This window comes from Xenia sp. Carnegie-2017, unplaced genomic scaffold (assembly GCF_021976095.1).
Source record: "Xenia sp. Carnegie-2017 unplaced genomic scaffold, XeniaSp_v1 HiC_scaffold_1, whole genome shotgun sequence".
NCBI lineage: Eukaryota > Metazoa > Cnidaria > Anthozoa > Malacalcyonacea > Xeniidae > Xenia > Xenia sp. Carnegie-2017.
In genome coordinates this window covers 8115066-8141601 of record NW_025813402.1, presented here as the reverse complement: position 1 = coordinate 8141601, position 26536 = coordinate 8115066, and the positions used below count along the sequence as shown (strand labels likewise).

Genomic DNA, 26536 nt, shown 5'->3' with positions numbered 1-26536 from the left:
TAAAAAGCAATCCTGCCAAGCCAATCAGGTTTCAGAAGCACCGACAATAGCCGGTGTTTGTCTCAGATCTACGTTTGACGTATGTTTTCTTTTTTAAAGTCAAATATTTCAGTACTTAACATCGTCTTTTCATGTTTTACGAACAGTTGGAAAAAGAAAACATCGATACTAGATTTAAGTTTAAGGAGAATACGACTTATATAAAGAGAATGTGGTTTTGAGAATATTACAGGATGCCTAATGAAGCTCTCAATCCTCTATTTAATGCTCGCGATCGATTGTTTCGTGTTTTATTTTTTAAGTTATCTCATATTTATGCGAGAAACTTTTCGCCTTCAGTGAGAAATATAATTGAGTTTGGAATATTGACGAAGGTGGGTTTGTTTTACTCAAATTTAAATTTGATTCCGATGTACAATTGATAAGTTAGGTCGTGTAAAACCGAAAGTAATTTAGTATCATTTTTATGCTATGTTATGTATGTTAACATCTGAACTAGGTGATATGAATACATTGAGCTGAATTACTGTTTCTCTGCGTGTTTTTGCTTCAGTGTATGCCCAACAAGTCGTAATGCAGATGTTTCTAATTGAGTGTAATTGTTTAATTTTTCAGGCTATAGTGCTGTTGTTTACCCTCATCTACATTCATGCCAATTTTACAAGCCTACCAAATAAATGTTTGGATAGTGTTCAAAAGACATGGCCTCGTGATGGCATCTTAAGGGTTAGAATTTCCCTCAACTCATCAGTTCGCCTAAATAATGGCCACACTGTATTCAGTCATTATACAGACAATGACATTTACCTTAATGAATCAGTTGACAAGGAAACTGAAGCAGTGCATTTTAAAAATGTTTCCACTTTTGTTAATAACTCCAATCTTGATCTTTTTCATTCTGTACCTGATGAAAAACCATCAATACCTTTCAAGCATTTAAGGGAAACTCTTCTTCATTCACATGAGTCAATTTCTGAAGGTAGGATGTATTAGAAAAAGTTTCTGTATCAACAATATTTCAATTATTATTTAATTCCAATTATCTCAACTTATTGCTCCTTTGATTTACGTAAAGAATCCTTCGGTAAACAATATTGTATGGAGTACTCATTAGAATTTGGATTCCTCAGACTTTCGCAAACCACACGCACAAGATTAAAAATTCCTGTTATGCTGGTGGAGTTAAGTATGTAAATTCAAGTTCTGATCTACACAAATCATTCATAGAATGTTTATTGACAAATGAATGAACTCTTCAATTGTATAGATCCAGATAAAGAAAAATGTTTTGGTGATGCATTTAGTCGGTTTTTGTTAAAAGAGTTCCTTGGTTATGATGATGTTTTAATGTCGAGTATAAAAAGGCTTGCAGAATTTGAAGATAATAAAGGTTGATGGCCTTGGAGAAAATTTCATGGAATTGATTTTTTTATTGACATCTTTCCTGCTCAATTTTTCTGCTAGGTTATTTGAGAAATCTAGCCACTGGTGAGCACTATCGGTTTGTGAGTTCGTGGATGGCCAGAAGCTCATATGTTATTGCTTTCATTCTCATGTTGACATTTGTAAGTTTGAAATAATGTAGATCTAGTGTGTATGCATATATTTTAGAAATCTCAAGTAGATTTTGTCAAGTAGAGGAAACCAAAGTTTTAGGTGGATATGCAAAATCCACTTTAGATATAGCGTTATTGGTACCAGGACGTTCTGGTGTGCGTGAGGAGTGATCCATAGTTATGTGTGTTTCTTTTATAGACTATTTCAATATCTATGTTGCTGCGGTATTGCCATCATCAAATTTTTATTTTTATCGGTAAGTTTTGAATCTTCATTTGCTGAATTGATATGGGTCATGATCGCGTACCCCATGCGTTGTTGTTTTCACTAGAGTTTTCCCAAAAGTTACAGGATTTTTTCTCGTTTCAGTAAATCTTCTTCAAATGTTGGATATAAACGAAATCATCGCTGTCCCCCTTGCTCCATTATTTACAGTAATACTTTCGTTGGTCGGTAAGTGGTGACGTCACTTATAAAATTTCCAACCGTACTTTTAGGGATGCAATATACATAATAGTTACTTATGGGCAATTCTCTGAAATACAGCCTGCGTTGCAGAGGTTTAAAACTATGTAGTACGTAGTGTAATATGTTATAATGTTACTGTCTATTTCAGTTTAAATTAGGATTATTGCATGCACGTACATTACTTTGCCTAATCAAAGTTAAAAGAACGTAGCGAACTTCTATTTTTGAGTCACACACGTGACGCAGCACATGTGCCTTAGTGATCTCTGAGAATATGTAACACTTCAACGGCGTATATTATCACATAAAATGACTCTAAGAGACAATAGATGATAGACATCCTACACTTTGCAAGATCTTTGTTTGCTCATGGTGCCATGAATAACCACAGAATTAGCTACAGTTACAATGTCACTCACGTGGCTGGAGTATCGCCTTACATATAAATGACGAATGTTCAGATCTTCAGATTGATCATACTAAATAGCAATAAAAGCATTTTTGCTGTGAGAAAGTAAAATACAAGGTTTAGTCCTTCTTATATGTCGCTACGCTTTTACTTGAACTTGAAATTTTGTTCACCATGACGACAAGTGGGCAGATTTTCTAGTAGAAAAGCTGGTGGCCCTTCTTGTCTCAAAAGTCATGATGCAGAGAGTGGTCCTAACTGTATAATACAGATATCGATATTGTGTACCATCTTACGAGAAGCGATGGTTAAATTCATGGGATAAGCATAAATAGTTTGCATCGTAATAAAAGATTTTACAATACTCACTGCATGTTTGATATGTTGAGTATTTTACCCTTGGCGGTCAACTTTTCCCTGGATTTTGAGCACAAGAACTACTGAATTAAGGGTTCGGAATGATTAACTATATAAAGGAGGTAACAGTCTTAAATTTCAGAAATTGTCTAGCGCCAAAACACTCTCTTTTACTTGACACCAGTTGCCTGCGTAAAGAAATCAACCCACACCCTGACATGTTAGCATTTGCCTCTAAAAATTCAAGCGAAATAGGGGCTGATTACTTGTATTTTTTATGTCCAGGCATGGAAGCGATAATGTCCGAATTTTTCAATGATGCAACGACAAGTTTTTATGTGATTCTTATTGTGTGGGTTGCGGATCAATTTGAAGCAATATGCTGTCACACAAGAATTAGTAAAAGATTTTGGTTAAGGTAAAAATTTTATGAATTAATTGTAAAAAATCATAATATTCATGTCTTGATACATGCCTCACTGTATGGAAAAAGTGTTTGTTTGTTGAGATTTAGTTTCTGCGAAGAAAAATTTTATGCAGAGAATTAGTGCTCGTTAGGTTTCGCCAACAAAAGAAGTACTCAAAGGAATATTTATTTTCATTTTATTCTAAGCGCAATTTGCATAACACCATTACCCATGGGCCATGAGCAAGTTTGTGTTTTTTTTTCACAGATTTTTCTACTTATATCATTTTGCTTTCTACGCTTATCACTACCGGTTTAACGGACAATACAGTAGTCTGGCTTTGCTCACAACTTGGCTTTATATTCAGGTAATAAACTTTACAGTTTACGTGGATTACGTTTAAGGCCTATTCCACCATTTAAATGCTATAAAGGGCAAATCACCTTTAAAGGACTCTTAGCTTCACTGCAGTAAAACACTAATGCTGTAGCGCTATACATAGCTTACGGCTGTTGTCCTTAAACTTAATACATTTTCTATATCACAAATGAAAATTTAGGATATTGTAAATGTAATCAGGTCTTAAACGTCTCATAACTTTATGGATTTGTATTAAATGTTCATTCTATAATCTGTGGAATTAATAAATCATATTTATGATTTCTAGCATTCTATGATATTCTTCTTTCATCACTACGAATTACCGGCAATACTGAGACGGCCGGATGCTCATGGTGCGGAAGAGGAAGTGATCGAACATCAGCTGAACCTTGAGATAATTGATCCGATAGTGATCGGGAGCAACGATATTGCTGAGGTTATTCCTGAGGTTATTCCAGCTGAATTGAACGGTACAGATGACCAAGATCCCGAAAATAATATTGATGCCATTCGAGATGACAGTAATGTAAATGACGTAAGGGACGCTGAAATCGATTCTAACATATCTGCCACTAGTAACCGCGATCAGACTACGGAATCCGACATCAATTACATAGCCTACGATGAACACAATTCGCCCGTCAATGACGGGACCTCATTGCGTCATAGAGTGCATCACTCCAGTGACAATAGTGAAAACAGCTCACTCGCTAGTTAGATCGTGATTACACCCATTAGGACGTCATGTGCATTTCGGAGGTTTATTTTCGTTCGTGTGCGTTCCGATATATTGGTGTTATAATTCAATTCAAAATAAAAATGAATATATTAGTTTGTTTGTTATATATATATAATTAGGATAGGTGATTCTTTAAGAAAAGATTTTGTTTATATTGTAATGATTTACTGTTAGTAATGAAGTTCGCGTCGGTCTGACCTCTGATTTTTTGACTTAGTCTGATTTTATTCCGTAAAGAATTGCAAACGGCGTAAGATATCTCTTGGCTAAACATTGCACTATATTCTGGAATAGCATGTCCTGAGATCTACCTTGATTAGTGAGAAATATATGGGAACCGTGTTGATTTTGACCTAATACCACTCTCTGAATACCTTACAGTAGTTGCAGTCCATTAGTACTCCATACTTGCGAAAACATTTCTATTTTCTCCATACACATGGAATATTCATACTATTGTTTTTATCACAAAAAATGCTGGTGTGCTTACCTTGATCGGCTAGAATTCATAGCACAACGCATTATTTGTAACACTCACAATAGTATCCCTACACGTACGACAGAACCCTTATCAGTGGGCAGCGTGCGTTGATAATTATTCACAAAATTTACAAGTAACGTTTTTAAGTCGGAAAAGGCGATTGTAGAGAAGCGTATACAAATATCTTGGCAATGTCGTCGAAGCTGTAAGTTTTGGATGTTATACTGTCCAATATTTTGATTCCTCCGATAGTCTGCAACAAAAATTTCCGTCATTTTTTTTTCCATGTAAAACGCAAATGACAATCCAATCTACCAGTACAATACCTGTAAACCTGTTGCCAAAGGAAGAAATTGCAACTGTAATCCAATCGATGTGCCAGGTGTTAAGATTCCCAGTCTCTGTAAAATTGCGAACATCAGTCAAATTGCGAACATCAGTCAAATTGCAAAAATATGCCATTATTTGATTGCTCATGAATGACAAGGGATGGGGTCCTCTAGGTGGTCGTGTTACTTGCAAGTGCCTGAGGCTAACTAGAAACTGTGGTTAAAAGATCTTACGCAAACATAGCTACGTAAGAATGTGGTTTGCAATACGAAGTTCGCACTATGACTTTAGACCGCGGCGTAGGGCGAACTGCAATTTTTCTTTCCGGATGCCTAGTAAACATACAGGCATGCCATTGTTCTTGGCTTGTTTTACACGAGAATCACTTCTCACTGTAACTTCACACGGTATAATAAGCACGGAACGTTACAACCGTAAAACAAGAATAACTTCCTATGGTTGTATTCCCCAAGTTAAATTTGATTTTACTGTTACGTACGTAGTAGATCAGATAAACAAAGAACCAATCCTATAACCAACTGCAAAAGCAAAAAAAAAGTCGGTTGGTAAATTTATTTCTACATTCTACCAAACTATTTTAGTCAGAAACTTTCTCGGGAGAGAGGGTCTGCTCCGGAAAACTTGGTGTTGTGGGACATATACCGTAGCAAAAAGTTTGTTGAGTTTCTAACTCAATTTCTTCGAAGGTTAAGATGAAATAATCACCTTGCCAGATGTACCGCACCACACAATACCACCATCTTTTGATTTAGTCATCAACAGTTGACAGTCAAACTTCCTTTCACTTGGAAAATGTAAAATCAGAAAAAAGTATTACCTGAAGTTCATAGTTACCAGCACCGTCGTGCGTGCATCTAATAAAATCATGCACTAACACCTGCATTCTGAAAGATCACTAAAAATCAATGAGTGGGAGATTCAAAATCACCTTACAATCATTTGAAGACGGTATTTTCAATCCACAGATTGCTTGATAAGGAGTATTTTATCAAAAATCTTCTCAATGAGTATGTATGTGAGTGAGCTTTTAGAATACAAGCGAAAATGTCTTAATTGAGGCACGTTTGCTTCTTTGAGAATATACGTAGTCATTTATAAGCCAAACCTAATAACATGCAAGGATAAAATACATCGATTTTAAGCAAATTACCAAATCCTACCTTGTGTTCTGTAAGGTACAAGTCATTTCGAATTTCTTCTCCACGCAAATTGCATCGGGTAGTTTTGTGATCTTAAGATTCAACTCGGGCACTGTGAATGGCTGTTGAAATAAAGCAAGAATTTCTTGTTAAACAATGTATGTATGTAAAAAAAAAGACAACAAAACTTACAGCTTTCTGTAACTGACTAGTTTGCAATCGTCCCTTTTCTCCCATGGCCGATCTCCATACAATGTCGAGCTTGCCGACAGCCGAAGAAGGAGACTGAAATACATAAGAGTTTTGATTATTTGAGAAATGCGAACAACGTTTAATTACACACTAAATATTCGCGATCTTTAAATTGAGCTAGCTAATCTGAGCATCAACACAAGATACAATAATAAAGAAAGAAAAAAAACAAAAGTAACAGAAACAACACAAGTTGACAACCAAAGGTACTGGGAAAGGTCTTATTTCATACGTATGTAGTTGAACAAAAACCGCGCAAAATGGCATTTACCTAATACACTTACGTATTTTTTGATGTCACAAATATTTTAATTTTACAAAAGACCATTTTTTGAAAGATATTGTCGCCCAGCACACCTTAAAACCCTTCCCGACAACAATTATGGTGACCTACCTTAACTCTTTCTTGCATTGTGGAAGAATATTTTGTTCTTATGCGATACAAATACTGATAGGTGTCATTCGGGTTGAGAAGAAAACTCTTTCCAACGTGAAAAGGACTGAAAAAATTTTTAAGTTGACAAATTTTAAAGTGCGAATAAACACTACGAGTCAATGATATTTCGCAGTATTTCTTAGGAGCAAGTAACGGATTGGGAGCGCATGGACGTACGTACACTACTGACATCATAACTGCTTATCAAGATAAATATCGATTACAAATACCGAATACCTGGTGAGATCGTTGAGGTCCTCTGAAGTATAGTGCAGAGATGGTTCAAACTTTACCGACTCCATTGTCAAAGGAACTTTAGTAATGTTTTGGACCTGAGCCTCTAAGTACATCTCATTTTCCTATAAGCGAAGAAACAATTCTATCAAATGTCAATTTGTTTCAGTGATTTTTAGTAAAAACGTCACAGGAATGAAAACAAGCAACCTTCTTGGTTATGGTGTGGTAAAACCTCGGCAACCGACTTCTGAGGGATTTTTTGGAAAAAGAACGCACAATCAGTTTTTGGGTTTTATATTTACATTTCAAGAGAAAGAGATTGGAAGTCCTAAATATATACGTAAGAGAGCAAATTACCTTTGTCTCCGTTTGAAATTATGCTATGAAACTCACACAATTACGTATTTATTGAAATAAAACTTGACGAACCTCTGGATAAAATTTTGTTTTGACATCAAGCGGCTTGATCACCTTTAATTTAAAAGAAGAAAAAAATGAAAAATATCAAGAGATGAAAAGAAAGCATTTATAACTAAATAGAACTATAGCTATAAAGACAGATAGATTACCATTGAACAATGAACATGCTTGTATTTTTAAAAGACTTTCCTTTAAGCTAGCAACGAGCGTGCAGCTGAGACAACAATCAGAAAACATTGCATATCGATTAGTGATTATATATTTACTAATGCTATATTTTCAAAGTTTATTCCGAATATATTTGGTTTGAAAAAGTCGTCCTATGAAAACATCAGAGTGTGACTTACATTAAATTTAAAAAGCTTTCTGAAAAACATCTTTTCTCCTTTTGGTGACGTATAACTGACTGCACAAACGAGTCTGTAAATGCAAGTTTTGGGCATTTCATAAAATAGCCAACATGGTGCACTCGCGAAAATTACAGGACAAACTCCAGTACGACTGTAAAATAATAACATTGATTTAACGGACAAAACATGCAAGACAAGTTCTTTGCTGAAAATTAGTTTTCACTTTACGCCAGTGACTACCGAACGCAAAATCATCGCAGTTAGCGTAAACGTAATTATCTTAATAAAAGATCTATTTCATACAGTATAGGTGCAACGTAAACGTAAGAGATACTTTGTAAAGGCATTGTGACAGGAAATGCGATTAATACATAACTAAGGTAAAGAGTTGTTACATGTTTGTTGATGTTGATTGTCCAGGTTAGTAGAGTCCTGGGAAAGACTGTTAACAATAGATAAGAAATACGGCTAACCTGACGTTTACTCCTCACTTGACTATGAAGATGACTACCGCTAAGGTTCTCAAAACGTCAGTCAACATCAACAACAAAACAGTCCTTCTCAGGACTCTACTAACCTGGATGATATACATCCACAAACATGTAACGATACTCCCGGGTTCAAACTATTTACGTCGTAAAGAGCTGTAGCAAAACTAAGCCATACGAAACAACTTGGGGTAGATAAACAAATAAATTTTCGCAATGCAACGATGTAGCTATAGCTCATTTTGTGTATAACTACAGCCAGGGCAACTTTGATCCAAAACAAAAAACCGAGTGGACAAAGTCGACGGTTTTTCCTATGCATCATTACTTTAGACTTGTACAATCTATTAAACCCCATCCATCACATGAGCTTTTCAGTCACTCACAAATGCATTCCAAGTTCTTTGACTTCATGTTGTATGACTTGTTCAATGCTTTCTGAAGGATCTAATTTGGGCACAGGTTCATTGATAGTTGCACTAAGTAACGTCAGTCTTTGTGAGGACGTCTGTAAATCAGTCTAAATAAGATGAATGTCACAATGTATGATAGTAAAACACAGGCAACTTGCTCTTACAAACGTAAAGTGACAATTGTAAGCAAATGGAGTGGCACTCAACAAGTATAACAAATTAATAGCTTTATTTAACAACAAAAATAATGTATATCAGGGATAATATATACGGGTTGCAATTATTAGTTCAAAAATGCTTTTTCACCAATGTGGAAATGAGTCAGTGGTAACTTCTACGTAGGTACGTACGTTGTTCAAACAACTACGTATACAAAGCTAATTTGATCATCACACTGACCTTTATCACAATATCTTTGGCAATTTGATTGCTATCATTATGCACACAGATAAAAGCAGAAAATGTCTCTCCAAGGAAAATATTTCTAAAAAATTGAGGTACATAGCAACATACGCAGCATTACAGCGATAAGTTCAAGAGGATACATGTCAGACTACATCAACTTTTTCATGGTTGAGTGTTCAACATTTTCTTCACTTCAGACAATTTGGGCTTTTTGTGCTTTTTTATTAATTCATATTTTAATCCTAAAACAACACAAGTAACGAGTTGGCAAAATACCAACCCTAATGCCTGTGACAGGACAAGCATCTCGCCAAGTGCAAAATTCTCCAATCCTTTGGAAATACCAATATCCTTCGTAAAGGCTTCAGAAAATGCTTTACCTTAGCAAGAATAAAAAAGAATGTCTACCATACATAAATACTTTAACACGTCAACTTTCAAATGCAATAACTTACCTGGTAGATCGTGTTTCTCCACAGCAATTGGGATTGATGTGTATAAAGATGGCTTTGTTAACATAGTTGCTGCAAAAAATAGTTAAAATTAAACTACAAAAAAATATACATACATACTTACAGGGTCTCATAAACACTTCTTCCAGACAACAGAATGTGTCCATTTTCAGTAATATCTCTGAGTCATAAAACAGTAAGCAACATTAAAAAAGCGACAAATAAATTATAAAACTAATTTTAAATATAAAATTATAAGTTTTCAGAAGACACCCACAGTTAGCTAATACAATGAATTAACAATTGCAAGTGACAAGTATTATTTCATCAAACTGCAACTGTTGCCTGCATATAGTATGAGGTAAGGTCGCTGAGGACTCTGAGCATCAATCATTAGACAGTTGACACTGGGAATAGTGATTGCTTTTTTGTATGTTTTTCTTTTGAATGGCAGACATTACAGGTGCAAAACATTATCGTTGTTCTAGTGCAAAAGAACACATTCTGAAATCTGGCTGATTGTATTTTATTTTAACAAAGTGAATGGTTTGAACCCAGGAGTATTGTTTGATGTTTGTGGATGTATCGCCCTGGTTACTGAGGTTAGTAGAGTCCTGAGTATGTTGGTGTTGATGGTGATGGACATTGAAAATGACTACCGCTGAGTTTGTCAAAACGTCAGTCAACATCAACACCAACATCCCTTCTCAGGAATATACTAACCTGGACGATCTACATTCACAAACATCTTTTAACTATAGTTTCCCATGTTGCTGTTGCCTGTTTGTTGGTGGTATTTCTCATTCTCAATAAGTTTTCAACTTTTTGTACCATGTATACAAGTGATAGAAAGAGAGCTGTAAACATAAATTCAACAGGAGTGTATCTCATCAATATAATCATAAAAGAAAAACACCACATTATCTCAAAAATAAGGAATATTTACCTTTTATTTCAAGTAGATGCACCGTGGCCGTCTCCATTTTGACTGAGCCTTCAATATTAATGACCAGCGTTATCAAAACAAGAACACAATGGCGGTTTGTCGAAAAAAATAAAAAAGATCAGAAGGGAAAAAATACGAATAGATACATGAGAAATGTCAGTATCAAATACACTCAACTATGTTTTTAGAAATAATTCACACAAATGGCTGAACTAAATGGCAATCCTCGCGTGAAAAAAACGATAATCAATGGGGTAAGTCGCTTTTGTTCCAAGAATTTGGTTCCACCGTTCCAGTACAGTTGGCATCAAATCCTTTTTTGCTTGTCATCTCAATGATATTTCTTGAATATTTTCTTTTTCAGCTCAGAGAATATCATATTTAGTTCTTTTAATGATTATTCATTTTGATTTTATTTAATCAGTTTCGATATTATAATATTTGGGTTGACAGAAAGTCACTCAACGTATTTTATGGAATGCGAGCACATCACGAATGACTGTCTGGAGCATAAAGTATCTTCTACTAATGATAAGTAAAATGGCATCAAAAAGTAAAAGTAAGACTTTTTGACGTATATTGTACAACAAAAAATTATGCTATGTGATTAGAAACAAGATTGAACCATTAGATCATAATTTTATTTACTTGCAAAGTGTACGTTTGGGCACACCAGTTTGAACTATGGAAGGCTACCTATTACCAAAATTTGATGCCATAATGTAACTTTTTCCAATATTTACCCACACAACCCGAAGAAATTCATTAAGTCAGTGAGGTAAATGCAGGATTTTACCTCCAGACCCGATTGTTTTCCTCAAGGTAACATTCCAAGTATAGATTTGTTACAATGAGTACACCATTATCTTCAAAATACTATAGGTGTGTAGCAATAACTTGGTAGAGCTTTCCAAAAAATATTTACATTAAATAGAATAAATAAATGTCGAACAAATATTGACCTTGAATTTGGAATTTACTTGAAGAATTGTATTCTTGAGCCACTATTATTTTAAACCAGATTCAAACCAACGTCAATTAAGGTTGCTAGTCTAGCATGTTGTGAAACTATTATGTACTATTGCACAATAGACTGAATAGAATAACTCAGCTACAGATTATCTCTTGGCTATTAGTACTTGAGTAGATAAAAGACGATACATTTTTGATATTTTTGTGCCTTAAGGTATTGGAATGTGGTGTGTGTGAAGATCTTTTTGAATTTCACGGAGAAAAAGTTCCTCGTCTTTTGTTGTGCGGCCATACCTTGTGTCACGAATGTCTCACAAAACTCCCTGTACGAAATCGTGTCGTTGTTTGCCCATTTGACCGTCAGAAAACTGAGCTCAGTGACTCTGGAGTTTGGGGTTTGAAGAAGAACTTTGCGCTTCTTGAGCTGCTCGAGCGATTGAAAGTCTCACGTGTACCACTCCTGAGCAACTTTGAAGAAGAGGAGAACAAAGTAAAGTGTGATGAAAACGAAGAACATTTGGCAACCGTGTACTGCACTGTCTGCTGTACACACTTGTGTAGTTCTTGTAGCGAAATCACCCATGCGACGAAGACATTAAGCAAACACAAACGTGTACCTTTGTCGGAGAAACCCTCCGAGAAAGCTGTATGCCCCGAACATCAAGGACGAATCATCGAGTTTGCATGCTTAGAAGATAGTTGCCAAACGAATCCATTGATGTGCGTGTTGTGTAAGGATTACGGAAAGCACAAGGGACACAAACACAATCTTGTGATCACAGAAGCTGAGAATGTTCGATCCTCCATATCGAGTGCGATACAGCACATCAAGTTGTTCAGCGAAGACATTGCAAAAGCTACGCAGAAAATTGAAACGGTGATTCAAAAAATTGAAGGTGTGCTTTTACTTGAGTAGGGCATATGTGTCGCCCATGCTTTACATGCAAAGTTTATCTCGAATCTCACTTTTCAGAAAATAATTATTTAAAATGGATTGTAGTACTAATTGTGAATTAGTACTTAAATAGGGAGAGATTACTTGCGTGATAAACACGAACGTATTTAGTATTTTTAGTTTAATTTTGGTTAGAATGCCACCAACTTATCCCTTTTCGTACGTATTTCCCATAAATTTGCAAGTCTAACTGAGGCAACATTAGTTAGCACTGACTAGAACCATGATTGCATAGTTATATTAAAAAACCCAATAAAATATTGCTTGACATGGTTGAACAGGCTCGATAGTTGTTGAAGATGATGTTGACGGTCAAACGCATACACGACACGTCCTTGGTACAGGGGACATGGCACGATCTAGGGTGCGTGAATATTTTAACGATTTACGCGAGACTGTGAACAGACAAGAAGAGGCTGGTCTTGCCGTTGTTGATGGCTACCTTCGTGACCAATTGTCATGGCTACGTCAGAGACAAGAAGACATGGTTGCCCTTAATTCTCATACTTCTGCAGTCTGTGGTCATTGCGAGAAAACACTAAAATCAGAGCACAGTCAAGTAAGCGTTTCATCTTGTCTACAGATATAGTTGTCCCAAGATTACGTAATATTATATTCGCCTACGTAAAACTTAGTGTAACTTTAACCAAACCCGTTAACCGAAAATTAATTTAAGGTTGTAGCCTCCCGTTTGGACATACATAAAGTCCTTCAAACTGTGCAAGAACAACAACAGCATTTCCTAGAAACGGCCGAACTGTGTTCATCCGATGGCAGTATTCCCATTGCTTTCACTAAAGATAATCGCATTCATATCGGTCCCAAGATGGAAATGAGAGTCGTCGCGCTAGGTTTGGACGGTGCAGGAAAAACCTCAATACTTTTTAAACTCAAACAAGATGAGTTTGTGTCGACTATAACAACTATTGGTAATGCTTTCCGTTTGCTAAATGGATTATAGTTTAGTGCGCTACGTACGTACTTGAAAATACACGAAGGTGCGATTTGTTTTGAGGTTTGAAGGTTGATGATAAGTATTTTGTCTAAGGTAATAATATTCGTATAATCTTGCGATTTCTATTTCTTATATGACGTAAACAGAAAGTCATATCATATCTATTTCAAAATTTGCATTGCGACAAAAAACCTAGGACACTGTATCATTACATTGTTCCAAACTTCATTATCTCTCCACTTCTTACTAAATAATTTTCCCGCAGGATTTAACGTTGAAACAATCGAACACCAGAATTTAAAGTTTACGATTTGGGATGTTGGTGGATTGCACAAATTACGTCCGCTGTGGAGACATTACTATCTCAACACGCAAGGTATGTGTCTAGTTAAGAAATTGTTTATTTCAGCTTTTGAATTCAATTTAGTGCGTTGTTAAATGTCCCTGTTTTTATTGTAAACATTCTCAAGCTTGAGAAATTTCAACGACATTATGATGGCGGAAATTCATCTCATCCCGGAACAGGTTTTCTCACACAGACAACCCTTAAAACCTGCAACAGTTAATTTTTCTGCCATATAGGTACATAAAGAAGTTTTTCAAAACAATTTTTTGAACTGTATGAATTACGTGATCATATTTCAGCTGTAATCTATGTTGTCGACAGCAACAACAAAGAGAGAATTGAAGAATCTCGTGAAGAGTTAGTGAAGTTAATGACCGAGAAACGACTTAGAGATGCCTTACTAGTTGTATATGCTAACAAACAGGTGACGCTTTCTGTGCCTTATATCACCTTAATTCGTCTTGTTTAAATTCTTACGTCATTTCTCCTGACCTCATTTCACGGCATTTCATCTTATAAACTTTGTGTCATTTTCTTTCTCTTCATCATGGTTACACCATGCCATGCTTCGTTTAAACAGACCTCGTATCACATCATTTTACTTCATTTCATCCTAGAAGACCTCGTATCATATTTTTTCACCTCACTTCATCCTTTTTCACCTCGCCATGCTTCATTGAAACAGACGTCATGACACAGCATTTCACCTTAATTCATTATGTTTCATTTTACCTTTTCATAATTTCTGTGTGCTCTTTTAGAAGGAAAGTTGTGACATTAATTTCTAAAAACATGAAACTTTTAACTTTTATTGATTTATCTAGCATTGATTTTTCGTTGACTTCACATGAAACAGACTTAATTTTAAGCATTTTAAACATAAGGGTCAAACCCAGCTAACTGTTTTTTGTAGGATCTACCAACGGCTTTAAACGTTGATCAAATCACCGAACGTCTTTCATTACATAAACTGTGTTGTGGGCGAAGCTGGACTGTGATTGGCTGCAATGCTCACAGCGGCAGAGGGCTTCGTGAGGGACTCGACTGGCTTGCGACTCAGCTAATGTCTGAATTTGCGCCTTGAATTTTACGAATATGACATTATTAGGAAAATAAGAAATATTTTCTTTATTAGTAATGAGGAAATACAAGGAAAGTAGGAAGAAGGAAACTGTGTGCATTTATGGCCTCTCATTCCAGTCTATTTTCCAAAACAATCGTTACCCAATACGTTTTGGTGTTGCTTTATCCTACTAAATTTTTCCTGTACGTAGTTAACCAGTCTTGGACTCTCATCTACTTATACTGGAAAACATGCTTCTGTCTCAGAACCAACATCCTGTATGTTAAGTTGAAAGAAGGATTGCTTGCATGAATGAATTTAATAATTATTGCGAAATTAACTGAAGATGTGAATTTCGCAATAAAACCGCACTGCATAAAACATTCTTCATATGACATTCTTTTAATAATAATTATTGTCTTCGTTTACATGATCTTGAAGCGCGGGAACGGAAGTCTTTCCTATTTTTAGGCGATAATTAAAGGCATACCGATTCATCATCGATTGTGCTGCTGAATGCAGCTTTGTATTAAAATGTTGAAAATTAAATGTATTTTAATGCTCTTCTTTTCACCAGTCTTTCATTAATCCGTAATACGTTGATGATTTACCTACCGTGTTGGCTGCCATAAGGAGATAAAGCTTTTTATACGACACAAGTCTTTCGAGATAAACAGTCGGAATTTTTTCTAGAAGATTTAATAAGCCAATGCCCTCCAATTAACTGTATTAAGTGTTCACTTTCACCTTGCAAACTATCAGATAAGCGGTTGGGTGCTAATTTTTGTATTTGAATAACAATATATTTGTTTATCTTATTACCTGCCATTGAAACCTAACACGAATAGAATTTACAATATAGAATATTCAATGGTCAACGGAATGTTTCAATAAGTAAAGCCATTTAGAAAATATGTGAAATTATGTAAAGATGAGATGTGTTGCTTTTGGTAAAGTAAAGTTTAGTTTCTTTTTACTTTCCTTTTGTTGAACGGGAACTTAGTGGAGACCTCTATATCATTTCTCGTGGAATTTCGATGCTTTTTGAAAACAATATCAACGTTCTTTGAAATGAGATACAAGCATCAAAACCATGCCTATTGCCTGGTGTCTTGGATGACTCGGTTTTTTGTGCAAAACGTAAGATAAACGTGCTTGTATTACATATGGATGATCATTGATAAAAATGACTCTTCTCCTCCCTTAAAAGATACAAGATCTGTCAGTTATTTTTTTGCAAAGATTAGTTAAGAAATGATTCGTTTTGAATGGAAGCTTTCATTGTAATTTCACCCAACCAGCTGCTAAGCGGTTTTCATTTCACTTGTAGATCGATCACTGCCATAAACGATCTTGTATGGGGTGTATTACATTATAAGTACGAATTGAATAAAGAACTTTTTACTCAACCTATAATATTGAAGCTAACATTCCTGCAAACTGTCTATATTCTTTCTATAGATATCAATTTGTACTTATGTTAGTGAAATAACTGAAACTGCAGGGGCAATGAAATTGTGAATATTTCTGTACTTATTCTATACATACAACTAATAAATGTGGGGTTGGACAGTAGACCTTATAGAAATTACTAAAAATTTCAAAACTTGAAGGTATATTTTGCCAAAATTGGTGAATGGCATTTGCGCAATGACGTTACTATACGTAGAATCTGAACTAAGTACTTAATAGCCTAATGACGGGCAACTCAGGATGACTTATTGTTATAACGCTTGTGTGTTGCTCTCAGTCATATACAGAAAACTTATGGATCATAATCAATTTTGACAGCACCATCAACAATGACAGGAAAATGGCACCAATTAAGGTAAGGAAAATAATATACCGGACATGGAAAATTTGCTAATGCTGGTCAGGCGTTTACGGAGATGAACTGAAGAGAACACCGTATAGAAGTTGGATGAAAGACAGTTATTGAAAAGACCTATAAAAATTTTACAACATTTATTTTCAAATATAACGAGACTAATAGGCATTTTGAAAGAACACAAAATATCACCAAACAAAGTGCCTTGATTACGACATATATATTTAATATGAATGCCAAAAATTATTTTTTATTTCACATTTATTAGCATGCGTTTTATTTAAAACTCTTTCGGACAACACAGCACTATATATACATATCCCACCCAACATGTTGTGTTCATTCAATATTTCTCGACCTCTAGACATTAAACCATTTAGTAATAGCTGTAGTAACATCAATAATATATATAGGGACTTTCTTGTGTTACTGTATTGACGCACTGGAGAAGTGTTTATGTTGTGAAACATCCAAGAAATAAGCAAAAAGCAAATAAAGATAATGTCTCTTTAAAGACATTCAATCTTTTTGGGAGTAGTCTAGCTAATATTCGAGATCAGTCATGTCATACATGTCATAACTCATAGTCTCGTCAACTACAATTACAATATAATACACATACTCATAGTTATATAGCTAACCACTTGTAGGTATTTTTGACGACTCTACTGAAAGCTTTATGTTGAGCATCTTCACTTCTCTTGCCATTGTCTTTTCAGTGTTGTGTGTTCTAATGGCATGCATTAGATAACTAATATAAGAGATATAGTTTCTTTAAAAATGGTTTCCATCGAAACGGCAATGAATTTACCGTCAGTATTATATGAAAGATAATTGACTTTTTGAGAACTTCACTGATATTTTGCTGTAGTCCCAAGGTCACTGTCACACGTTTTTGGCAAATAAGATAGCAAATGCAAGTACGCAAGTTAAGCAGGAGGTTATAAGCAGAGAAAAATTAAGACAATTATTAAGCCTTTTGATTAAACAGTGAATACAGGCACATTTTTACACCACGCAAAGTATTGTATAAATAATGATTTTATTTTGAGGCATTTTGACACAAAATCAATATTTTTATTGTTTCATTCGACTTGTTTTCCTAGTTAACTAATGAATATTGTAACATCTTATCTGTGTAAAGGAAGGCTACCCACATAAACGCATTGCGGACCTACTTTTCTGCATGCAGTTGTTCGGTGAAAAATTGGTAATTTAAATTTTAATCTTGAATAAGTAAAAAAGTGCGATTCATCAGTTTGTAAACTACAAGAAGATCCTCACCTGGTAAATATAACCCATTGACTTTAAAAAGTTTTGCCTAACACATGCACTTAATCCATCTTTATTATATGTAAAAACACAGTAGAAATAGACACAGATAATAACAAGCCTGTAAGCAAAGAACTGATCAGGACACAATTGAATAGTCAAAATCCTAAACATTTAAATCTCGTCAATAATACCTCTCCACGCGGCATGTATTAGCCTGCAGTAATGCACTAAAACATGTTAAGCGTAGCTCAAAAGACTTTAATCTCAGACTTCATAACTGACTGTAGAAAACCTACTGTGTTTGTGTTGAGAAGAATGTTTTATTGAAGTGGACGATAAATGAAAATGGTACTTTAGTTATTGTTTGCAAGCACGGATGGATAAGGTTTGTCATCTCGTAAGAGTTCCAAATAATTAAAAATAAAAATTAGGTGGATTAACAATATCAAATTTTACAAATGTTCAAAAACGTTGTCGCAAATTATTGAGAATAAAATTAATGGAAATACGCAATGCATTTAGTTGTCATTGTTATCATAAACTGCTACGATGCACTAAATAAATTGCTAAAATGTTTCTAAACATTAAATAGTCGTGTAACCACCAAAACACCTGTAAGTCGTGGAGAACCTGTTTGCTGTGCGACGAAACTTCCTGTTAACATAACCATAGTAGCCAAAGTTATCCTCAGAATTTACGAACCAACAGAATTTAACAGAATTCAACAAAACACAAACAATATTATGGCAGTGAGCATACGCGCAGAAACATAAATTTAGGTTAATTTAATAAATGTTTTTACACCGCAGCTAAAGGCTTTCGTATAGTAGCAACAGTGGCGTAGCTAGGAAAAATAGTCACTCCCGCCAATCCATCTCGCGCCGGAGGCGCGACCCCACTAGGGGGGTCCGGGGGCATGCTCCCCGGAAAATTTTGAAATCCAGAGCCTTGGAAACAGCATTTCCTGCGATTTCGAGGGCGAATTATTTGTTGTACAATAATTTATAAAAACCCATTTTTGTTAGCTGCATTCTTAATGTGGCAATCGTTGAAACTGCAACTAGTTAAAAAGGTACTAAAGGTGGCTCAGAGAAACGTTACGCAGGAGACAATTTTCCCCTAAAACATAATTTACTCATCACTGCCCTGCATAAACAGAAGAAATTTGTATTAGCACAAAAATAATATAGTATACGACACTTCTAAAGTGCATAGAGAGAGATTTTTCTTAGCATTCTACTTGTTAGTTTAAACTTGTTTAGATTGGGGCAAGTAGACAGGGATGGCTTTATTCTTTAAAGTTATGCTTAATTTTCTCAATGAAGTACCATGTATTATACGAACAAATATCAAAACACATACTATACTCATCATTTATAAAGAAAGGCCAGCCTCCTGGGTTTTTCTACAAATTTTTCAACCACCTCGTTATGCAACACCTCTGATTCCTCTTTCTTTTCAATGATATCTTTGTGAATAGATATTCTACACAAAGAGCTAAGCCGACCTTGACCCATTCTATTTCTTAAATAGCTTTTTACCCTTTTTAAGCAAGAAAACGACCTCTCTACTGAAGCACTTGCCACTGCCAACACACCATTCAATTTTAACAAATTTACCACTTGACCTAAACTCGACTGGAGATTAAATTTGAAGATGTATTTAAGAACCTCATTACTGCACTCTTTGTGAAAGTCCTTGTCGTTGTAAATGAAGGAAAGTTGACTCTCCAAAGTTTGGATGTCAAAAGAGGACTATACTTATCTTTGAGAAGATTGATCTTCTCCTGTGGAACTATGCCCTTCCATGTAGTAAATAGTTTAGGATTTACAAGGTCTAAAAACTCGAACTGATTAATATCTTGAAATCGTTCACTTAACATGCCTTTAATGGAATCAATAATCTCAAAATAAAGCTGTTTGTAATTGTATCTACTATCTGCTCTGGTTGCTGGTGGGCCTACTTTTTCTAGTGCAGTTTGGTAAAACTCGGTGAAAGCTTGATCTGTGCGAAGTGACACAATAAACTGCTTGAAATTGTCAATCTTGCTTATGCCATAGTTAAAATGGGTTTCCTATTTTGAAGAATGGAATACAAAATTGTGGACTGTTCTAAAATCCTGTAAAAAACACACACTAGAAAACAAAAGAGAAAGCTATCAAGATAATGCAGTAAGCCACTTATTTTACTTAATGACTCATCATCCCACCCAGCTGGTTGTTCAAGTACCCCTCAAAAATATCTAAAAGTTTTCATAGTTTTTGTGCAATACATTGATTAATCTAGAGCGATAATACCATCTTGTTTCACCAGGGCAGGAAACTCAAGGTTGTTAGATGTGAGAAAAGCTTTTCTTTTGGGGCATTGCTTGTAAATGTGCTGAATGTAGCTATATTAATAAAAAAGATTTTAACAGGAGAAATTGATGAGGCTGACTGGCATAGGACCAGGTTCAATCTATGAGCGGCACAATGAACAAAATGAGCAAAAGGATACTCTTGTCGAACCAATGCTTGAACACCATTGATATGGCCAGAAATGACAGAAGCACCATCATATGTTTGTAAAACCAGTTTTTCTTTTATATTAGAATACTCACCAAGTTTATCTTTGACAACTTGTGATATTGCTGTGGCATTTCTGTTCATACTTACATCCACAAATCCTAATTGCCTCTCCATAATTTCACTTGCTTTGTCAAACCGAGCAATAACACTTAGCTGCTCTTTGGTGGAGACATCAGATGCTTCATCAACCTGAATACTCATAAATGTGCAATCATTTATTTCCTTTCTGATTTCATCTTCAATAATTGAATCAAGACAGCTGATAAGACCATTTTGAATTTCTGGGAGACTCCAGTAAATCTTCTGTCACCAACTATATCAGATTCTGCTAGTCTACTGTGCAGTCGACGCTCAAATACAGAATCAAACTTAGCAAAACATTCGAGCAACTCCTATAATTACCTTTGTTCAAGCTACCTTCGGACTCATTGTGACCTCTAAATGGCAACTCTTGCTTTGACAAATACAGCACGGCCTCAGTAACAGTTTTAAAATTTCTCGATTTTGTCTTACCTCCTCATTGTGACGCTGAATCTCATTTCTTCTAGCGAGGGACATAAGACAATCAATTCGTTCACTAGCTCCATACGTTTTCCATGTCTTAAATGCAGTCAAATGCGATTTAGATTTTTCATGCTTCTTAGCATCAGACATAATACTCCGCATATCGTTGTAGCCATTCTTAGTCCACGATGGCGATGTTTTGGGGAAAACATTAGACATGGCCAACAAAACACTTTCTGCAAGGTTGTACTGCCACACAGCCAGTCCTTCGCCTCATACCAATCTCTCTGAAATGCTCTTCCCTTATTTTGGATAGTTAAATCAGGAGTAGGCCGTTCATGAACGATAACATTCTGTTCGACCGACGATCGAGCAGAGAACGGTTTAGCTAATAAGCTATTTACTAAATCAACATCAGTTGAGCAAATCGCAGTCGCACTTGAAGCCATTGTGTCATACACAAATACAAAATAGCAATTTGAGAGTAAACACAATGGAAAATTAATACCGACAATGACACGTAATTTGATAATCACTAATCGCTGTACTCGTATTAAAAGGTCGAATAATTACAACCTCCGCCAATTTAAAATAGCGGGAGTTCGACTATAAAAACAGCAGATTTGAGCATGCGTCAAGTCCCTTAGCCAACCAGAATTCCAAACTTCTTATATAGAATTATATTGTATGTTCCGCCCTCTGAAGATGGGCGGAATACGTGGAGAATCGCGCGAGTATGCAATGTGCGAGAAAAGGCGGTTGCTAGGTTACATAACAAATCTTGAGATTTTGCTGTATTACGATTACGAACCACCTAATAAAAGCGTAAATATGAACGAATAAAACATAATATTACAAATTGTTCGTGAAATAATGTATATCTTATGTCCAAATAGAATATTTATTATTTTTTTGGGAAATTTCTACTCCCGCCGGGCGGGAGTGGCGGGACCGCTAGCTACGCCACTGAGTAGCAATAATTTAGGCACGTTCGTCCCTTTGTTGCTTTCACATATACCTAAAGATTGAAGCTAATTACATTTGTAAAATGTTTTTCTTTGAAAAATTTTTTATCAAAGATTTTTTTAAATTAAATTTTGTATCCAATGATGAAAGAACTCTCAAAAAAGTGTTTCAAAGCAAGTGTGCTATTATAAATTTCACACTTGTTTATATATTACGTACAATAGTTAATTTCAAGATCGATCGAGCTATGCAGACATGACTTGATCTGCTCTGCAATTGCATACCCCCTTAAAACATACCATGGAATTATGTTTCTTAAAAAATCAATTCCAAGAACACTTTTTTTAATACAGTGTAAGGGAAGTTTGACAGATTGTTTATGTTTACTTGCTATATTTAATCAGTTTTTGTTCTTTAGTTAGCTGATCTCAATAGAATTAAACCCAAATATGAAGAAATGAATTTTTATAAGCTCTCTGCTTTTCTTGTGCCTATCTATAGATTCCTATAATCAAAAACAAATTTACAGAAAATTAAACGAAAACGAACATCAGCGCTGGAAGATTGCAATAACTCTAGCTACGTAATCTACATAAGCGTTAAGTTATTGATCTTTATTGACCAAGTCTAAGGATTAAAAACTTAGTGTTGCTCAAACTTCTAGCATGCGTGCATCAATTAAAAATTATTTTTACCGTGTTTCACGGTGTATGATAATTGGATTTTTGGTAAAGCCTTTCAATTTGTATTAAGGGCAAGTGATACAACCTATTTACATTTACAACGCACTTATTACTGCGTCAACTTTCAAATCGTTCTACTGAAGGGCAAGAGAAAAAATTAACAAGTCATAGCAATTAATTACCTTGCCTTGATTAGCTTCTAAACACAATGTAGAAATTTAGTAAGTATTATTAAGTTGAAAAGTCTTGAACTTTAACTTTTTAGCAAAACATTATTTTGTAAGATCAAGATAACATGTTGCAACAAATGCAAATTACATAAAAAAATAAGCATACTTCATATTGCAATTCGTAAGCGACATAAGTAACACAAAAGAAATGTTTGTTGGAAAGAGTGTTTTCCATTGTTTTGACTTTCCCACCGTATATGCAATGCCTCATAATACAGAGATAATTATTGGTCGCATATGATCTGTAAATTTTGAATGAGAGAATAAGTTACCTTTCCTGACTTATCATACACTTGGCTAAAGAAAATAAGATCGACACCAGAACACAATATATCCCCTGTTGTGAACTTCAAGAGATCTTGAGTAAAGATATGATTATTTAATCTCAGCTATGCAAATACATACAAAACAGATGTTTGTACATCTGGTGTATAGCATGGTATGTTCAGTGCAAAGAATTAATCATGGCTCATGACTTTATTCGTCAAACTTTAAACTGCTAAAACATACGCACAAAGAGAATGGAATTGACGCCATTTGAGTTGAGTATATGTCGGTTTTAATTTTATTGGTTATGCTTTGTCTCCGCACCATGCACTGTTAATTTCCTTATTCAAGAAGCTTCATACAACCAACTCAACACTTTGAAATGATTTTAAAAAGAAGCACAATGAGTAGTACCTATGACTACTAATTTACTCAGACTAATTTTTTCCCGTTTATATAACACGAATAGCTTTTTCCGTCTTTATTACGATCATCTGTATTTCAGCCATGAGTTTATAATTACAGTATAGATGACATTGCATTCTGCCTAAATCATTTTGACCTACAAGACGTTTCTGTTGATTTTGTCATGTTGTTACGTTCATCACCAATAATGCACTAGCAACAACAAATGACCCGAAGACTATTGAACATCGTCCTGAAAACATGAAAACACGTTCGTTGCACATATTCTGATACTCACAACAAGATTTTGAACAATTAAAACTGGAGGAGAATCCCTTGATGTTAGGCGAACCTTAGTTCAAGCAGAAACATAGTTATAAGAAGACATAGACAGAAAATCAGTGATTACGCAAGCTATGGTGAAAACGAAATATAGTCTGTGACTAAATCGCTGCGATGGCCATGGTGTTCAAATAAAGCTTTGCAAAAGATTCGCTGACATGCAATAATTAAATTTCTGGTTATATAAAGTTGACAACAAAGTGTCTTACAGTTTTTAAGTTACATAAGTTATGTCATGGACAAAATAAAAGATGAGGTATCTCACACATTCACCTTTCATTTCTTTTCTTTTCATATCCATTTTAGAAAACAAAACTTCTTTGTACATTGAGCTGAAGGAAAATATCAACACGTCAATGCAATATAGCCCCTGCTGTTAATTTAATAATGTAACTTAAATAAGATATGATAAAATGATAGTTATGAAAGGACTCAACAGACAAAGACACAGGTAATATGTTGTTAGGTGTTTAGATGGCAAAAAATTTATTTGACAATTGACATGATTTCACATCTTTGAACGTCTTATTCTCGTCAGTTCTTTTAAATATTTTATTCCCATTAACACACATAATTGAAAAAAGGATAGATAAAGATTGAGGTAGCTATAATTAAGTTGAGTATAATCAATAATACGGTCAGACAATGTATTTGAACTCTAATTTTATATTTTTTATAAAAGCAAAAAGTGAATGCAATGAACCCAAAAGAAACCTGTCTTTTTAGCAAACCTTCGGTGCGTTGTGAAAAAACTTGGATTTGAACAATTTCACATCTCCAAAGAAATTATTGCGATTTTTCTTTTCAGTATATACAATTAGAACGATGGGAACGAAAAATTATTTCGTTGAAGTTAAGACTCAGTATAGTATTCGATTGCTTCAAAATTTTTATGTAGCAAATGTCGTCAAGCATTAGGGTCTTGACTGCGATGAATGTAGAACTTTGTAAGCACCAACAAGCTTGCAGGCTGCGTAGTATCATAGCTGCACAAATAAATAAGATTGCTTTTGTACCATTGGCAGTACTGTACCAGCAATTTCAGATGATTGTCATTATTTATTACATGAGGAGTTCGTTGTTTTCGCAGTAAGTGAGGGTGCTGGGTTCGTTAATGTAAATCGATGTAATGATTTTGGTATTTTCTTTTTGGAGGAGCTCGCTAGTCTGAGTAACAAATCGTCTGAACAATAAAAAGGTCATTTCCCATGCTTCTATATCTTTCAAAAAAATGCCAAAGACGATGCCCAGCGCTTAGGTAAGCAATTTGTCTCCTATACACCGCTAAGAATTTCAATTTTTGACTCTCAGTGCAAGTGAATAAGGGATGATGATTGAACAATTTGTATAATAAATTATAAACAACTCCAATTAGTAATGGGAGAAATTGCTGACATCAGATGAGTTTGAAGCCAGTGGAGTCCTAAACATATGTTACATATGTATGATGATGTACTTAAGAGTGTTTTAGCTTTGACATAAAATTTGATTTAAATGATGTTACTAAATGGTTCTATGTCTTGAATCATCCAAAGTACTGATATTACTCTCTAGTCACATTGACTGCCATGCATAAATACTGCAAAGATCGATGATACAGATAAGATGTTCGTGGCCCATGTTACGTTATTTAATTGAAGTTTTATGATTTTATAAAATTGTTCTGTCAGTTTTGTTAAGTGTTTTAAAAGACATAATACGGTTCCAAAAGAAACATTGTTTAACACTAAAAACCAAGACACCCGTTGAAACGCGTGTAGCTATGAAGTAGTTAAAGTGATTGATTTATAGAAGCTCAATAGTTATAAATATTATTAGGCTTCAATTAGATATTTGCCATATCACAGACCAGATCTGAATAATATTTGACGAGAATGAGATGTTCAGACATATGAAATTATGTCAATTATGTCTACGCGATCTAAAACCCTTAAACATTACCTGAACCTTTGTCTGTTGTGTATTTTCATAATCATAACAACATTATAACGTGTCAAGGAGAATCATTGTAAAGTCAACAACAATGATTACCGTTGCGTTCACGTGTCGATATCTTCCTTCAGCAGAGTGTACAAAGAAGTTTTGTTTTGCAAATGCAAATGGGATGCAAATGAAGGTAAAATTAAAGTGTAAAAAACCACAACTGTTAATAAACATCAGTAAATTTAAAAATTAATCAGCAGACTATCACAGGTCTTTACAAAATTTTTAGGCTCCATGTCCATCTTAGCCAGTCACAAAAGTTAACAGAACATTATGTTCACAACCTAACTTGCACAATCAGAGATTTTCAGTCAAATCAACTACCTGTATTTATAACTAAACATTTAAATCTATTGCATAAAAATACAGGCATTTAGACATGTTTCAAACGTCGTATTTTGCATTTGTCGAATAAAATAGTTTGAATTAAGTGCATGCGAAATTCAACGTATGAAACAATTAACTTCGACTGCTTTGATTGAGGTGGACCTTAAGTTTAAATTCGAC

General features: G+C 34.9%; 3 protein-coding genes and 2 long non-coding RNA genes across 9 annotated transcripts; 3 read left to right on the top strand and 2 right to left on the bottom strand.

The window, feature by feature from the left end:
• The first annotated feature begins 105 nt into the window (after positions 1–105).
• Positions 106–4522, top strand: LOC124434052 (membralin-like). The gene is made up of 10 exons (XM_046983914.1): positions 106–374; positions 616–979; positions 1076–1186; positions 1268–1390; positions 1465–1565; positions 1756–1813; positions 1927–2010; positions 3077–3209; positions 3466–3565; positions 3866–4522. The coding sequence occupies exons 1-10, from the start codon at positions 234–236 to the stop codon at positions 4295–4297; spliced, it is 1647 nt and encodes a 548-aa protein (XP_046839870.1). The 5' UTR covers positions 106–233; the 3' UTR covers positions 4298–4522.
• On the bottom strand, positions 4523–10761 carry LOC124434061 (trafficking protein particle complex subunit 13-like). Of its 2 annotated transcripts, none has more exons than XM_046983926.1 (14): positions 10689–10761; positions 9746–9814; positions 9571–9670; positions 9285–9369; positions 8859–8992; positions 7982–8054; positions 7644–7685; positions 7215–7336; positions 6936–7041; positions 6482–6574; positions 6311–6411; positions 5856–5934; positions 5126–5200; positions 4523–5052 (listed from the first exon to the last, which is right to left on the bottom strand). In XM_046983926.1, exons 1-14 carry the CDS (start codon positions 10723–10725, stop codon positions 4942–4944), a joined length of 1227 nt encoding a protein of 408 aa, XP_046839882.1. In that variant the 5' UTR covers positions 10726–10761; the 3' UTR covers positions 4523–4941. The 2 variants fall into 2 exon arrangements, with proteins under 2 accessions (XP_046839882.1, XP_046839890.1); XM_046983934.1 differs by having other exon boundaries at positions 9571–9664.
• Position 10762: 1 nt separating this feature from the next.
• LOC124434032 (E3 ubiquitin-protein ligase TRIM23-like) lies at positions 10763–15552 on the top strand. 4 transcript variants are annotated; one of them, XR_006944689.1, is made up of 7 exons: positions 10763–10942; positions 11875–12556; positions 12897–13174; positions 13292–13544; positions 13836–13946; positions 14238–14340; positions 14830–15552. XR_006944689.1 is itself a non-coding variant. In XM_046983890.1 (7 exons), exons 1-7 carry the CDS (start codon positions 10892–10894, stop codon positions 14998–15000), a joined length of 1671 nt encoding a protein of 556 aa, XP_046839846.1. In that variant the 5' UTR covers positions 10763–10891; the 3' UTR covers positions 15001–15552. The 4 variants fall into 4 exon arrangements, 2 of the variants coding, with proteins under 2 accessions (XP_046839846.1, XP_046839858.1); XR_006944690.1 differs by lacking the exon at positions 14830–15552 and adding an exon at positions 14041–14152 and having other exon boundaries at positions 14238–14274; XM_046983890.1 differs by having other exon boundaries at positions 14216–14340.
• A 327-nt stretch (positions 15553–15879) lies between these two features.
• Positions 15880–17321, top strand: LOC124437375. Its single transcript, XR_006945671.1, has 2 exons — positions 15880–16119; positions 16771–17321. It is a non-coding gene; the product is annotated as an uncharacterized LOC124437375 (long non-coding RNA).
• Positions 17322–23568: 6247 nt separating this feature from the next.
• On the bottom strand, positions 23569–26107 carry LOC124437121. Its single transcript, XR_006945586.1, has 3 exons — positions 25988–26107; positions 24320–24378; positions 23569–23957 (listed from the first exon to the last, which is right to left on the bottom strand). It is a non-coding gene; the product is annotated as an uncharacterized LOC124437121 (long non-coding RNA).
• Positions 26108–26536: the final 429 nt, after the last annotated feature.